The 15,362-nt window shown below is 45.9% G+C and overlaps 2 protein-coding genes across 7 annotated transcripts in view; one reads left to right on the forward strand and one right to left on the reverse strand.

Moving 5' to 3' along the window:
- Nucleotides 1-2,388, forward strand: part of LOC144146129 (FIGNL1-interacting regulator of recombination and mitosis-like) — a 42,186-nt gene extending 39,798 nt beyond the window's left edge. For all 6 annotated transcript variants that reach the window (XM_077678088.1, XM_077678099.1, XM_077678093.1 and 3 more), the window contains 2 exons: nucleotides 1,216-1,371; nucleotides 2,195-2,388. In XM_077678088.1, the coding sequence (XP_077534214.1) occupies nucleotides 1,216-1,371; nucleotides 2,195-2,335 (297 nt within the window). In that variant the 3' untranslated portion in view covers nucleotides 2,336-2,388. The remainder of the gene's footprint in view (nucleotides 1-1,215; nucleotides 1,372-2,194) is intronic.
- Nucleotides 2,389-9,589: 7,201 nt separating this feature from the next.
- Nucleotides 9,590-15,310, reverse strand: Peng (Pumilio and CPL domain-containing protein penguin). The gene is made up of 2 exons (XM_077678133.1): nucleotides 13,577-15,310; nucleotides 9,590-10,136 (listed from the first exon to the last, which is right to left on the reverse strand). The coding sequence occupies exons 1-2, from the start codon at nucleotides 15,188-15,190 to the stop codon at nucleotides 9,615-9,617; spliced, it is 2,136 nt and encodes a 711-aa protein (XP_077534259.1). The 5' UTR covers nucleotides 15,191-15,310; the 3' UTR covers nucleotides 9,590-9,614.
- Between the last annotated feature and the right edge of the window lie 52 nt (nucleotides 15,311-15,362).

Below are 15,362 nucleotides of genomic sequence, written 5' to 3' on the forward strand. Positions count from 1 at the left end.
GTCAAACCATTTAGGGGTGCTGTGAACGTTACCCTTCCGTACTGTGGTGTAGTGGATACAATACTCTCTTCCCACACAAAAGACTGGGTTCGATTCCAGATCAAGAGAAAGTTGCTTTCTTTGTAGTGAATCGTTTTATCTACTGTCATATTTCTTTTTTGTAGTGATGTTTGCTTTAAAAATGCATTGTGTAGACTGAAAACCGCTAGAGCAATGCCAGCAGAAGCCTGCAAAATTGCTTCCTAATGGGACTGGTGTGCAAATCGGCAATCGTGAGGTTTTTGCGCTTCTAGGCGTGCAGAGTTTGGGCAAAATAAGCACATCTTGGTTAAAACTTTTAGAAGCAACAGACGAAATGATGCTTTATTAAGTGTGGACAAAATCCACATGATGCACCCGCTTTTTGCTGCAACAGTGCTAGCGGGCACTGCTTTGCAACATTTCTGCAGTTGAGCCAAGCCAGGGTGACGAAAGCGTGTTTCTGTCACTGGAAGCAGAGAAATTTTGCGCTTGTTTGCAGTGATTGAGTGCAGGCACTGAAGCTACTCCGGTGTCAAACTACTAGTTCAAACCCATTGTAAACAACATATTTTTCGTGTGTTTTTGTGTGGGAATTTTCTGTTTCCAACTGGGCATGACATCACGAATTTAAGCTCATTGAAACAACTGTCCCATTATGCTTTTGAACTTTGAAATACCTCAGGAGTATTTGGAGTTTTCAAATAGTGCTATTCAGTTAGAAGACAAGTCACATGTGGCATTATTCACTTCGATATTCAAAATTTTTCAATATGCACACACCCCTAATTTGCTGAAGGACTAAATCTCTTCATGGTGCAAAGAGTTTTATTTATGCATACTATATTGTGAGAGTCGGTGTAACTCGCTTTTCAAAACTAGTGCACAGCTTTCATTGCTTGACAGAGCTTGAGCCTGCCACCTTATAAGCGCACTGTGAATTCCGTGGAAGTGTGAAGTGCGAGCTTCTGAGCTGTAGCCATTTTAGTGTACTGTATTGCATAGTGTGTTGTATTAATTTTTCTGGATGTTATGCAATATTAGCAAAAACAAGAAATCACCACGCATTTTTTTTTATAATGTTTCAGCAATTTATTTTATTTTGTGGCACTGCTTCTCATAAATACTTATGTCGAGTTCTGGAGGCTGGGGTGTTGAGATGAACCTTTTTTTTTTTTTTTTTTTTCCCAACCCCAGAAAGAGCTTGAAACGCCGTTTTGCTGGGCTAGGTTCATACAGAAGCAGGAAGCGGCATTACTGGTGCGCCCATCAGCAAAAGCTGCCAGTCGCTTTACTGGAGAAAGCGGCACCTTGATGGCGGATGAGAGGACTAAAAAGCGCCGGAAGTGCAAGGTACCCTGTCAGTTTCAGTGACCGATTACCGTGGGTATAAGTATATAGCTGCACAAGAATGCCAGCCTAAACTGAAGCATGGCCAGGGAAAAGGAAAGTGGGCAGCCATGCTCTGCCGACTCTTAGTGAATGCTGTCTGTTTATTTGCTTTGTTCCATTCTATGCTTCCATTGAAGCTTGCACAGCTGCATTGCACTGTACAAACTTCCCAGACATCCAGCGTATTTTTATTGCTGCTCTTGTAGATTAGAGTAAATTTTTCACTTTTAATAAGCTGCCATGACGGCTACATGCAACTTCGCTTTATTTGTTCCATGCTTGCATTGCAGAGAAATTTGCATGCAAAAGAGAGGTTTCGAGTTGCCCACTCGCTTACGTACCGAAATTTTCTCGTACTGAAAATTTTCAGACAAAAACGCACAGCAAATATGCTGGATATGTGTCAAAGGGCTTAGTCTGGGAGGAACCGAAAATTTGGCTACGGGCATTCAACTAAAAAAAGCCTACTGGAGCATTTCACCTCTGTAACGGCGTGATTGCGGGTACTGTACTTTCTTCAGAGGATGAACCTCAATTGCGTAGGTTACGTTTGGCTTAAGTCTGACAACTGAAGCCCATTTAAACTCTCATCAGTGCTCCCATGGGAAAAAATGTGACTCGACTTCCTGATATTTGTTTTGGTTTCAATTCGATTGTAACGGCACTCCAAGCTGTACTGCATGGCAGGTGATGTCACCCAGTGGCAACACTCAGCGAGTGCAGAAAATGCCTCCAGGTGTCGCATTCCTGTCAGTGTTTTTCTCTAAAGTTTCTGTATTTGCAGGATGAAACGGAGCAGCTTGTTGAAAATGTGGAAGATGCAGTTGCGAGGTTGCTGCAGCAGCCCAGAAGCTACTTGGGCCCAATGCGACCACGTCTTCTCCATGTTGAGAAGCAGTTGAGTGACGTTTTGGCCAGCATGTGAATGAAACGTGCGGCGGGCGAAAGAGGGAATAAAGGTGTTCTTATTTTACCCTACCCATCTGGCGCGCAGACCTCATCACGGCTGTTTTCAGAGCGCAAGTGGTGGTGGCCTGCGTTGTGGAAGTAATGTGTGGAAGTAATGTTTTAATCCTAAGGAATACATTGCCATTGATTTCGCAGTATTTACAAGCAATACCAAGCAATACCACTTGTAATGATTGACTCACAGGGCACCTCTGTACTGCTCGCAAGCAGTAAGCAAAGTTACAGGCACACATTTGGCATTGCCAAAATGAATCAATGTTGCTGGATTGCTCACAAGCAAAATCAAAGGTACAGGTATGCATGAAGGCATTGCTGAAAAGGGTTGCCTAGTCAATCAAACTGTGTTGCCAGATTGTCATGTCCTTGTTCTTGCATTTCCGTAAAAAAGATTTGTCATCCCCCATGTGAAGGAGTTTATTGAGAAGGGTTTAAAAAACATTCAGAAGTTCCTTCTCATTAAAACAGTGGTGAGGAAAGCCAAGCTAGCTGGTATGGTTGCATTGCAGAACAGCAAACTGTGGAAGGGCGTAAGATACAGGTGCTGGTCGTCTGCCTGACCACTACTGTGCCCGTATAGTCTGCCTGTCCTGTGTCCACGTCCTTTCAGCACTGTCCTGCAAAAGAACAGTGACTTGTGCAGTGCCTACAAGTATATCTAACACAGTGCAAGCTTAGCTAAATGCTGCTTAAGCTGTATTTGCCAGAACATACCTGCTCAATAGAGGAGAGAAAGTAAACGTTATTCTGCAAAAAAAAAAATAAAACTAGAGAGCATGTGGTCGGAATCTTCATTTCAGGATTCTGTTGAAGTTGCTGCCTTCTCCACACGGTCCACCAGCCAAAGCTTGAGTTTTTCTGCTGAAGCTGGCCAGTTCTCTCTCCCACTTCTCATAGGAAGGGTTCGAGATAGGGCAAGCTTTCGGGTTTCTTTAGAAGGCCCACACCATATGACAGAGGGTACAGGTCTCATTGCAGTGTGGGCAGGTGGGGCTGTAGAGGGTGGGATTGATGGCGTGAAATTTAGATAGGTGGGGGAATGTGTTTGTTTGCAACAGCTTGAGTTTATGCTCCTGTTCCTTGGTGAGTGATGGATGGGCAGGAGGATAGTGTTGCCTACACAACTTTTAGTGTTCTGTGATGCTCTGGTAGGTTACTAGGGGATGAGCCACTTGCAGCCAGGCGTCTCACAGTGCCCGGTAGGCTAATTCTCGGGCTGTTGTGTGGGCCATGGCATTGCCGCGAAGGGACAAGTGGGCAGGGGCCCAAACCCGACAGACCTTGCATTGAGGGGGTCGCTGGAAAACGATTGTTGCACCCTGTCTTGATATTTAGATTTGGTGTTGCCTTCTGTCATTTTGGAACACACTGTGCAGTGTACATTTTCCAAGGGCTTTTTCAGGATCAGTGTCATTGCCAAATCCTTTCTTGTATCACATCGAAATGGCATAGGTGTGTACCAGCTTGCACACTGTGTGGGACTATTATTGGATCTAAAGGTGCTAGACCGCAGCTGGGACACCATAGCCCGTGAGCGTTTGGAGGCACTTTGCATTAAAAAGAAGGACACGCCTTGTGCTAGTACAATGTCAGTGCACTTATGAGAGCTGATGTTCATGTTAAATGTGCCACAAGCAGCACACCCTGCATGCATTGGCACATGCAGGATTTCACTTTCAGGGGGGCTGAAAGGAGAGAACAAAGAACAAAAAAGATTTAGATCAGAAACAAGGATCTTCGTGTTGTCGTGGACATATTTCACAAGACCTTACAGTTTATTTTACGACTGAGCTGTTACAGGCCAGGTTCTAACTAAACCTGCATGCATCGACAGGAAGTAAATATTGTGGAATTGCTGTCTGTGCCCACATGCATGGGCGCGCCATAGAAGCCCATGCATAGCCCCATGTTTCTCCACAAAGATAAAACTCTATTCCTTCCAAGTTTTACCTGGCTAGTTAACTAGGAAGTATGCTGAACCGCAAATTACAAACAGACGTGTTTTGTATCATGCACTCCATGAACTGCGCCCTGGTCAACAAAGCCAAATACAGTTCCGCTGGTCTCGGCCACCTTCACAGATTGGAATGGCACTGAATTACTGAATTTTTTATCATTCTTCAGGGGTATTCCCCTAACCCTTCCCTCATACGAGCAGTGGGTGGCCTGCCTGAAAAGTCCGGACACTGGGACCCAGCGCATACTGGTGAAGAGGGCCTGGACTGCCGGCCAAGGCTAGGGCATCCCGGAATAGGGATTCCCCAGCACCAACGCTCATAAAATAAACATTTATTCCTCCTCCTTTTCAGGGGTATTTCAAAATGGTTGACCATCGTGGGGAGAGCAGACCTCGAAGCCGTGTAAGCTTGGTCTGTAACTCGCAGCAGAAAAATCTACCTATATCAGTAGTCGCTATTGATGTAGGCAGACTTAGTGCCCCCTTGCTGTGAAGATATCGCAGTGGGAAGGGTGGGGCCTCTTGCACGCCACCCCACCCCCTCCATACGCGAGTAGAAGCACACGATGGGATCTGTATTACAGTAACTGGATGGGCTGAAATTTTAGGCAAAGTCTGACCTGAGCCTGGCTAAGTCCCACAGAAATGTATGCTACCCATTCCAATTGACCCGTCGCTTCTAGAGCAGGCCCTGGCCCTGGCATCTCCTGCACAGGCGTGCCTGTTTTACTGGACTGCTCATACCATTCAGTATTCTTGAATAAACTAGCTGGTGACGAGTGCTTCTTGTCTCCTCTTATTTTGTCATCCTTGGTATACTGCACTTTGCTTTATTGTTTATTTACAAGCGAACTGTGGAAGTATGCATTGGCTGTATACTTTGCGACAGGAGTGTACCTTTTGCTGGACTTCTTTCTCTAGGCTTGCGTTAATTTTCAACTATAATCAACTCGTCTATTTCTTGCAACTCATTACCAGAAGCTAAACAATGAGGCACTAAAGAAGCATGTTTCGGGTGCCGAAAATAGGTACTTAAAATAGGCATCAAACGAGCAAAAATAGACACTGTAACTGTTTCCAAAACTGCAACTAATTTCATGCACAAGCCGTTCCAGCAGCTGTAAAAGTGTGCAAGTACTGATGTGTGGAAGAGACGAAACATGGCTTGGTCACCGGTGGATTTGTAGCACATTCAATTTACCTATTCCTGCCAACCTGCCATGCACATTACAATACACCATGAGGGATGTGAAGCCAATGGAAGGATTTGTTTAATGGCCATATTTTTATGCTTTAAATGGAAAAAAGTGTGTTCAGTGGGCTAGCCTAGTCCCATAAACATGCATTAATATTGGTTAATAGCTTGAATAAATTATTTTTACTTTAAGAAAACAAATAAAAGGCTCAAAAATTATTGCATCCTTGGTGGAAGAGCCTATAGCAAAGGAAACTAAGCCAATGAATAAGATAATTTTTTGACAATGCACGCTTACAGAGATGAGAATTTATTCAATTCAGATTGCTGACTACTAGGCACAAATGCTCAAAATTTTAAGCCTAGATGAAATGGTGTCTTCTAATAGGTGCCCGCAGTCAAAGTTTGCTTTTAGTGAAAGAAATCATTACCATGTACTTACCTGTGAGCAGTATGTAGCTGCGAAGTGGTATCCATTTGGTGAATGAGTGAAAAGGAGGGCGCACTCTTCCGCAAGCCAATGGAAGTGGCCTGCCCAGAGCCCACAATGAACAACATCATGCAGTGGGGATTGTGGGAACAGACAACGTACAAGGAAGTGCCATCTACAGGGCCATTTCAGTTGCGCTCGTTTTGTTTCTGGTTTCAAAGAATGCCCCCTTTTCACTGTACCAAAAAATTTCACAATAGGAACAAATAATGTTAGAACTTAAAATTTCCTATGAATGAATACAGTCTTGATCCTGCAATGCTCACTGTAGACAACTTGTGAAATTTTGTTATAGCATAGAAGTAATGGTTCTTGTGCAGGCAAGACTGCAATTTGCCAAGAAATTTTTGTCTTTAGAAGCAGCAGCAGTTAACTGTAGTGCGATGTCACTGCTTACAGAGAGAGGTCTGCATTTTCCAAACAGCATTTCGCGAAGAAAGGCAGGAGTGGTACAGGCCTACATACAGGTAACATGCAATGACATGTAGCCACATTCCCTATGGGCAACATTGTGCTCAAAGGAAGAAGCAACTTTCAGCAGACCAATATTTCTAGAACTAACTCCATTTTAATTTAAACTAGTTTGCTCTGGTCCTCAAAGCGATGTAAATGGATACAAGTAATGGTGTCTCATGCAATGTAGGCTGCTGCTGCTGCTGCATTTTTCTAAAAGAGCAAAAGCTTTAGGGGATGATTTCCCTTCTTCCCCCCTTCCCCAACTAGGCTACCAAGCCCCCCAAATCGTTAATCAAGTTTCATTCATTCATTAATGAAGAAAGTCATTGTTTCCCATCTGTCACCTGCAAAAGCTTCTAACAGAAGAAAATAGCATATTTTGTAGTGTTGCAGGCTTCCTAGCTAGCAAAAAAAAAAAAAAAAAAAGGGAGCAGTAAAAATAACATCCGCTGGTTCGTCCACCTAAACTTAAGTGCAAGAGTCGTTAGTCTTATTTTCCAATTGTTCCCAACCTTTCTTTAACATCATATCGGAGACATTTTGCAGGAACTGTATAATCCAGAAGCACAGTGTATTTCTAATGCTTGAGTAGGGGTTCTTTCAACGATTGATCATATCAATTTTTGCCACTTATGCTTGAAATGACTACACCTCTTACAATTCGGCATGGAAATCTCCTCAAAACATCCATCCTGAATTCACAGCACAAACAACAAACAAAGAAGAGAGGGAGAGCGACAAACATACGAATTCACAGCGCCTGTCTCTCTCTCCCTCTGGTTGTTTGCACTGTAAATTCAAGAATATTTGAACACCAACTCACCCAAGCAGCAACGTTGACCAGTTATCAATATCAATTCAGCAGTCAACAATTCAGTTTCTACTTCATGCATGAGATATAGGTGACACATACTGGTGTTTTTGTTGTTACAACACCTTTTAACAACTCTTTCGAATTGACACAATGAAATTTACGGTCTCAGAAGCATCCTGTAGCAGCAACTGTATTTATGAAGGGCCTTTAGCCCGAGTACTTCAATGGGCGACTTCATGCATTCCAGCACAAGTGGAATGGATGCAAAACATGAAGAGTGCCAACGTATTGTGCCTCCCCGTAGTTGATGGAACCCAGTTTTTGTATTTTCAGTGCAACACGTCAACTTTCCCAATGCTGAATTGGGGGCTCTTTTGGCTCAAAGATCAGGCTGGAGAACATATGGGAAACTTGACTGACCGATTGTGGGGTTTAACGTGCCGACGGTGCACAGACGATGAGGCGCGCCGTAGTGGAGGGCTCTGAATTAATTTTGACCACCTGGGGATTTTTAATGTGCGCCAAAATCTCGAACTCACGGGCATTTTCGCTTTTCGCCTCCATCAGAAAAGCGGCCGCCGCGGCCGGGAATTGAACCCGCATCCTTAGGCCATATGGGAAACTTAGTTTCACTGAGAAAGCCAACCTTGGGTAGGCAATGGATAGCTGCGCAGTTTCTTGGTGCCTACACTGAACTGCTTGCGATATTTTTTCTTCCAATCTGCTCTATAATTGGCTCTCACACACAGTGCTATTAAATAAAGCTATACTTGGTTACAAGGTAAGAACAGCAACAGAAGTTGCCTGTGGGGCTTCTCACTTCAACCGGCTGCGTGACTGCAGGCTGCAGAGCTTCCTCTGCTGACAGTACTTTAGGAAGCACGAAGTAAAATCAGGTGCCAAGACAAAACTAAGAAACTTACTTTGTGAGGAAAGCAGGTGATATCACACATTAAGCGCAATCTTGTTTCGAAAGTCGTGCGCATTGACACCACATGTAGTCACCACGGCGGAGTGATACACAACACAAGCTGTTGCTGTTCTTAACTTGTACCTGGCTATAGTGTACTCTCGTTCACATGCAAGCTACATTTAGCCGCTTCACTTCTTAAAAGGAACAGCCCGCAGAGTTGCTTGGTCATATAAGACACTCCTCATAGAGCAGATTTGGCTAATAGATAATTTTCGGGGTACCTTCAAGTTCCACGAGACTTCACGGAATACTAATAAAGTGACAAAGCCGTCAAGTTGTACACATTCTATAAAGGTCAATATGCATGCTACAAAAAACAGTAAATGTTTTATCATATTGATTTTTACTAGTTAGGGGGAAAAATTGTAACTACTTTCACCATTTTTGAATTGGCTTTGCCGGAGGTCAACTGCAAGCAGGTAATTTTAGTCAACTTGATGCTTGCACAGAGTGGCATACAAATCATCTGGAAACCTGTCTAGATGCAGAGGCGGATCCAGATCCACTCTTGAAAGGTGAAGGATGGAGGCAATTTCACAGTATTTTTAGGACAAGCATTCTGCAGTCATGTGGCTGAAGCTAGGTTAATTTTACGGGCTAGAGCTGGAGCTTGGGGGCTTTCAAAAGTGTATGAAGGCACCCTAGCTGCACCCTTTAGACCAGACTTTATAGCAATTATTTTCTCTGTTTCAGCACTCTGCATTGTCACAACTGCAGTGATGGTGAGGCATTGTCACAACTGAAACATATGTGCAACATGCATGCTATCTTCAATATGAGTTGAGCCTAATTGGCGCTGATTTGATGCAGAATTCAACAAGGAACAACGTACAAGATGTACACCAATTTGAAAGCATTTGTAGTTCATGGGATACAGTACTGCAAATACAAAAATTTTAAGGTTCTTTTAATTTTGCAGTTCCTTGGATGACGAGGGCAAAAAATTTACCTTAAGCACTGCTTCTCTCATTAATGACAATGTTCAGGCAGCACAGTTTGAGGTAGCTCAAGAATTTTCCCAACTGGGCAAGCTTGAGATGCATTGGCACACCAATGCCCAGCACACATTGCGCTTTAACCCTGATCGCACTTTGAATGGGTTCAAAGCTTGCCGGCCACTGAGCATGAGACAGTAAATTAGCTTCTGGCTGAGGTGGCTACATCTCAATTGCAGCAAAATACAGCAGCCATGAAACGGGATTTTGCACATTAAAGAACGTTAGGGCGACGCAAGTTAATTCTGAGCATTTTCTTTACAACTGTTATGGTCCCACAAGTCGTCCTAGGTCATAAAACTCCGGATTTTCTACTGTGCCGGAAACATGAAGTTCATTCTTCCAAGGATTGCTTTATTCACACATTCTGAAGCTTTCTCAACAGCAATTCAGCGGTCTTCACTTCACTTTTCTTGAGAAGGCTGTTCTTTCCCTGCAGTGCGGCCTTAACACGGGCAATTGCTTTGGTGATGCCCGTTTCCAGCAACATTACGAGAAAGAGCGCGCCAAAGTGACAGCCAATCCAGGTCGACATGGTTTCTTCTGTGACAATGTCAGCAACCACACCGCAAAAAGAATCCTGCCCCTTGTCACCAACGTTTTTGTCGTGCGCAGCCATCTTCTTCAGAAAGAACCGAGCAGGGCTCTCATCAAAGAGATGTTTTCCCTCCTGGTCCTTGCCAACTTTGTAGGGCACCTCATTCAGAAGCTTAGCAATGCCCCTGAATGCACTGGCTGCTTCACTGGTGGCAATATTGGTCAAGATAACATGAAGAGCTATGGCCGTGGGACCACTGCAAGTCAGCAGTTCCTCTGCATTGTCGGCGATCACCTGTGGAAGTGCTTGTGCAGCTGCCTTGTGAAGTTCCTGCCTGCGTACCTAAAAAAAAAAACAAGCGGCAGATTGGTGAGATGTATAACTAAGTACTACTGCATGATCACAGACACATAAAGCAGCCCAGACACTTATGACTGTTTAGAAATTATTGTGAAGAGTGCAGGTTCAATACCGTTTACAGACCTTGGGCTGAATTCTCTAAAACGGCACAGTGTAGGTGTGCAAATGCATGTATTCCTCAGTGCGACGTGCACAGTGTGCATTGTTTCGGGCCCTGCACAAGGCCAAGATCAGGGGGATGTGCCGTGGGATTTCTAGTCTCCTGCCCCTCCACAGGACTCCAGAACCAAGGAATACATGCATGTGCATGCCCATATCGCGCTGTTTTAGAGAATTCGGCCCCATGTCACTATGCCATCGCATGGCTGCAGTGTGTGCCGCGCTTAAAGGAAATATGCAAATACACATCCCACACTAAGTGATATCTTGCATGTCAAGGAAGCAATTAATAAACCAATTTCAAACGGGTATTAAAAGATAAACAGCAACATTGGGTACTTCAAAATGTGGACTACTATCTCATAGAACTGTCAATGCGAACATGCGCTCCCACATCACCAAAAAGGGTGACATGCGCTTAAGCGCCACGCCTATACAGAAGTTTGCCCGTTTAAGCACAGGGCCACGTGCTTAGCCTTAGCCTGCGTGGCACTGGGCCACGCAGACAGCCAGCATGTACTTAAGGGGAGGGGGCCTGCAGACAAAACACAAGTTTGGTTCATTCGAAAGATTGCTTCGCTAGAATTGTACTCGCACCACTTTTGACGTAAACTTTGGTAAAAAAAGCTACATGATTTGGAAAAAAGGGAATGGCCATGGGACTCGCTAGCTAATTTCCCGCACTAGAACACATGACGACATATGCACAGCCGTGCGCTTGGCTGAGGCTGACAAAAGCAAATGCAAGTTAGGCAGGGCTTACAGGGTGTATTCACTGGGCTTTGGACCACGCGGTAGCGCTACCTGCACGGCAGCGACGACGCCATATGAGCGGTTGCACTTCGTCGCGCGGGCAGCGCATTTCCCAACTTGAAACGTGGTTTGCGGCCTGGTGTTGGCAGGAACGTTCATATGGACGGTGTTTGTTCTGCGTGATTCGTGGGTTTGCGAATGCCGTGTCATAACGAGTAGCTAGCATTGTTTTTGCTTCAAAACATCGGACTGCACTGGTCTCCTACAACCACAGACCCGAAGCAGGCTGCAGGATGAAATCAAGCGCATCGGGTATTTTTTTTCCTTTTTGCTGTTTCGAAGCGACGCCTAGGGCAGTGCTTGAGACAGTCTGGCTCCACTTGACGAATTCGCAAAGTTATTGATAATATGGCCAATCAGTACTGAATCTGTTGGCACCAGTTTCATTAAAGGTGGGCCCGGGACGGTGGGTGTCCTCGCATCTCGTCATATGTTTGAAACATTACATAATGTTTAAAATGTTCACAAATAAATGTAGCCGGCGTACTTTATGGTTGAGACAAACCATACTTAGAAAAACTTGTTGCTAGGCTAGTTGGTTCATGATCATAAAAATTGGGATTAGCGCTTTAAAGAACAGGACACACGTAAGAGAAAATGGACAGGACTGGCGCTAGTCCTGTCCATTTTCTCTTACGTGTGTCCTGTTCTTTAAAGCGCTAATCCCAATTTTTATGACAAACCATACTGCGTGCCCAGTTTCAACATGGGCTACTTCAAGTGTTGAGGTGAACGCACACGTACATGCGATGTTGCTTCCCACGTAATTGCAGGCATCTAACTCTTCTTTGTCGCCTTCGACTGTTCTCTAATGACCAAGCGTGCTCCGTGATAACACACTAAAGCTTGACGCTGGGTACAAAGTTTGACTACTTCAAAAACAGTGCAGAGACGAAAACGTATGCAGCGACAAACTCGAGCACTCTTTGTCACTTGTCTCTGCGCTGCTTTCGAAGTAGCCAAAGTGTGTTCCATAATCTTGTTCTACTTATAATTTCCGCTTCGTTTAATCCGAAAGGAAAACACTTGAAAATCATCAGTGGAATCTTTGTCGTCGCCACCATACCTAATTTTATCACGTACTTACCCCGCGATCGTTTCCACCCAGACCCTGGGCCTAATTGTTCAGCTTCGTTAGGAGCTCAAATGGATGACCCTAGTGCATTCAACGGATCAGAACACTGTCACCAGAGCACCTCACCGTCTCTCATACTCCTCAAGAAGCGCGCAACATGCCTGGGTGTCATGGTAAAACCAGTGCCTCATCTCACATGCCACCACCACATCAAATATTATCGCAGCCTTCTCAACCCGAGCCGCGGTCGTTTGAAGCAACGCAGGAAATAAAGAAATTGGCACACGGGGATGGCACCGAGATAGCGCGAAATCGCCGAACTAACCGGGTTATGCACGCCGCTGGCCGCGCCTGTCGAACCGTTAGGCAGGTGCATTCGTCACACGAAGTAATACCGTCTTCAAGCACTGCCCTAGCCTTCACTTTGAAACAGCGAAATAAAAACAAAACAAAAAAACCCAGCACGCTTGCTTCCATCGTTCGGCCTGCTTCGGGTCTGCAGTTGTAGGAGACTGAACAGCGCATCTGGACTTTCAGAGTGAAAACAATGCTGACTACTTGTTACAACAAGGCACTCTCATGTTTCGTGTTGGTAAACGCGCTGTCCGCGCAGTGGAGTCCAACCGCAGGTATAGCGTCGTTGCCGCCGCGCGGTCCAAAGCCCAGTGAATACACCCCATAAGCTTGCAGAACAAGCTATTACCGCTTAAGTGTAATTCATATTCGTTTTATAGCAGTAAGAATGGCGGGGTGAAACCACGGAAATTATGAGTGTGCACAGTACCAACAGCAGTACGCACTGGTATTTCTAAGTACACAAAGCACCAGTGCGCACTGCTGTTGGTACTGCGCGCACCATGCTTGTTATAGCTGTAGAGCGGTGTGGCACTTTGGGGTTGTCTCAGACGACACTGGCCGATTGGCGCAAGCGACCCTATTTGTCGAACATACCCCGTGTTTCACGAAACAATTACTACCTAGTGTAACAAAAACAAGCCAGGTGTAACTACGGTCAAAAACAAAGCAAAGGGAGAAAACAACCTGGCGAAGTATGGTGGCGCCATCTAGAAGGACTGACATTAAAGAAGGCTCCGCTGATGGCTGCCGAACCTAATGGCGCACTGTTTCGATTGAAGGCCTGTTCATATGGCATCATTGCAGACGACCCGAAAACACACGATCTGGCGGGAGAATCAAACTTGGTGAATAAAGCATCGTTTGCTTCCAGACAAGCGCTGGGGGCACTATAAAACACCAAATACTTTGAATAAAATAAACTTGTATTTTGTCTGCATGGCCCCTTTAAATGCTTTGCTGGGCCATGATGCACATAATCAGCATGCAGGATTCAAAGGTCAAGGAGCCACTGAATTACCTCACGGTCTTTCTTGCTCGTGCTGCTGCTGTCCCCTTCCTTGAGAATGTCAACAACTTGAGGATGAAACACACGGCGGTCTCTCGGAGCAATCAAATAAGCCAGCACCCTCTGGCCATGCGGATCCGTCAGCAGGTCAAGTGGCTCCTTTAGCAACTCAGCAATAACAACGCTCTCCACCAGCTTGGTGTCGTCCACACAGTCGAAGATTGCCAGCAACACCATGTGGCCGTGCTCTTCCCGCGCTATTTTGGCAGCGTAGGTCTTGAATGATTTTATGATTGCTTTTCTATCTTTTGCAGTGCCGTGCCAAATGCACTGCATGGCTACACGCGAGCCGTCCTTTGTGTGCAACATTTCCACGAGAGACCCTCCCAGTGCACGAATCATCTCGGACCTTGAGCTGGGGTCAGCACTCTTGAAGAACTCGAGGATCACGTGATGCACGATGCTGTGGCGAATGACTGGCTTGTCAACGATCTTCATCAGCGCCTCTTTCAAATTCTCGATCATTTTCGCTGGATCGGCAGATTCAGCTAGGGCATCAGCGAGTGTGATCACTTTGTCCTTCTTGAACAGCGCCAGCTCTCGGCTGTAGAACTCTTGCAGCAACCACGACCGCTGCAACGCATTGGCGTGCTCATTGTAGATGGTCTCCAATATATCGGCCGCGTTCACGTGGTACAAGAGGCCCACAACGTGAGTGCTACAGGACCTGATCACGTGCTCCTTTTGCTCAGCAGTGCCATTCCGTAGGATCTGCTTGACCATAAACTTGGCATACTTGGACTTGGTCATTGGAACGATGATGTCCTTGACCTCGTCAAAGATCATGTTGCGGTGAACAGCGGTCCCCAAATGGTCCATGCATTCGATGACTCTGGACGTGTCGTGCGCGAAGATCAGCTGCTTTATGTTGCCCTTGACGATTTTGGTCAACTGGGCCAGCAGCTCCGCACGTCTCTCCGGGGTGCAGGACTTCAAACGGAGGTCTTCCCAAATACGCTTGGCAGCCTTGGAAATCTCGAAGAACTTGCTCTCGTTCCGCTTTCGCACCTGCTTTCGCTCTTTCTTCTTCATTTCAACCAGCTTGATTCGCTTAGGCTCGCCTCCATCGTGGTCATCATTTGATAGTCCACGCTTTTCCGGACGAGGCAGCTTTTCCCCGGCGTCGGATACCTGTCCCGGGGTAGCTAGCCCATGCTTTCCCGGGCGAGGCAGCTTGCCCACGGCGTCAGATCCCTGTGCGGATGTAGTAGCTAGCCCATGCTTTCTTGGACGAGGCAGCTTGCCCACGGCCTCGGACACCTGCCCGGACGCTGCGCCGTGATTCGCAGTCTTCTCTTCTGGGCCAACAGAGTCCGCCGCTTCAACCAAACCTGTCCGGTTCCTGTGCTTAAGCTTGTTAACTCTTTTACGCTTCCCGGCAGCCGGTGGGAATGTATTCAGGACGGTTCCCTTTGTGTACTTGCCTTCGATCTTTCCATCCGCCTCGCCGGTCTTCGAGCGCTCCCGAGGAAAGCTAGAATCGCCTTTCTGTTTTGGTATGTTTTTCCGGTTGGGGCCCTTCGGTGACAGTTTCTTAGCTTTCAACTCTGCCTTTTTCACCTTCATTGCGCAATGCGGGAGACTACTTAGTCTGAAACAGACAGCACAGTGGTGTTGCTGCGAACACGTGAAAGCGAGCGAACATGCAGCGAAGTTTTCCTTGATCTTGATACCGATGGTTTTCCGATGCTAAGCCGCCCTCGGTACCAGCATCACGGCAAAACGCTGAAATGCAAAT

Source organism: Haemaphysalis longicornis, unplaced genomic scaffold (genome assembly GCF_048455015.1).
Source record: "Haemaphysalis longicornis isolate Haplotype H1 unplaced genomic scaffold, Haemaphysalis longicornis Haplotype H1 scaffold_1, whole genome shotgun sequence".
In the NCBI taxonomy this organism is placed as follows: domain Eukaryota; kingdom Metazoa; phylum Arthropoda; class Arachnida; order Ixodida; family Ixodidae; genus Haemaphysalis; species Haemaphysalis longicornis.

What these genes read in the sequence shown, in the direction of transcription:
- Peng (XM_077678133.1), bottom strand. Translation starts at nt 15,190, where the DNA reads ATGAAGGTGAAAAAGGCAGAGTTGAAAGCTAAGAAACTGTCACCGAAG. An exon ending in CGAGCAAGAAAGACCGTGAG is followed by an intron (nt 10,137 to 13,576) that starts GTAATTCAGTGG and finishes TTTTTTTTTTAG; the next exon opens with GTACGCAGGCAGGAACTTCA.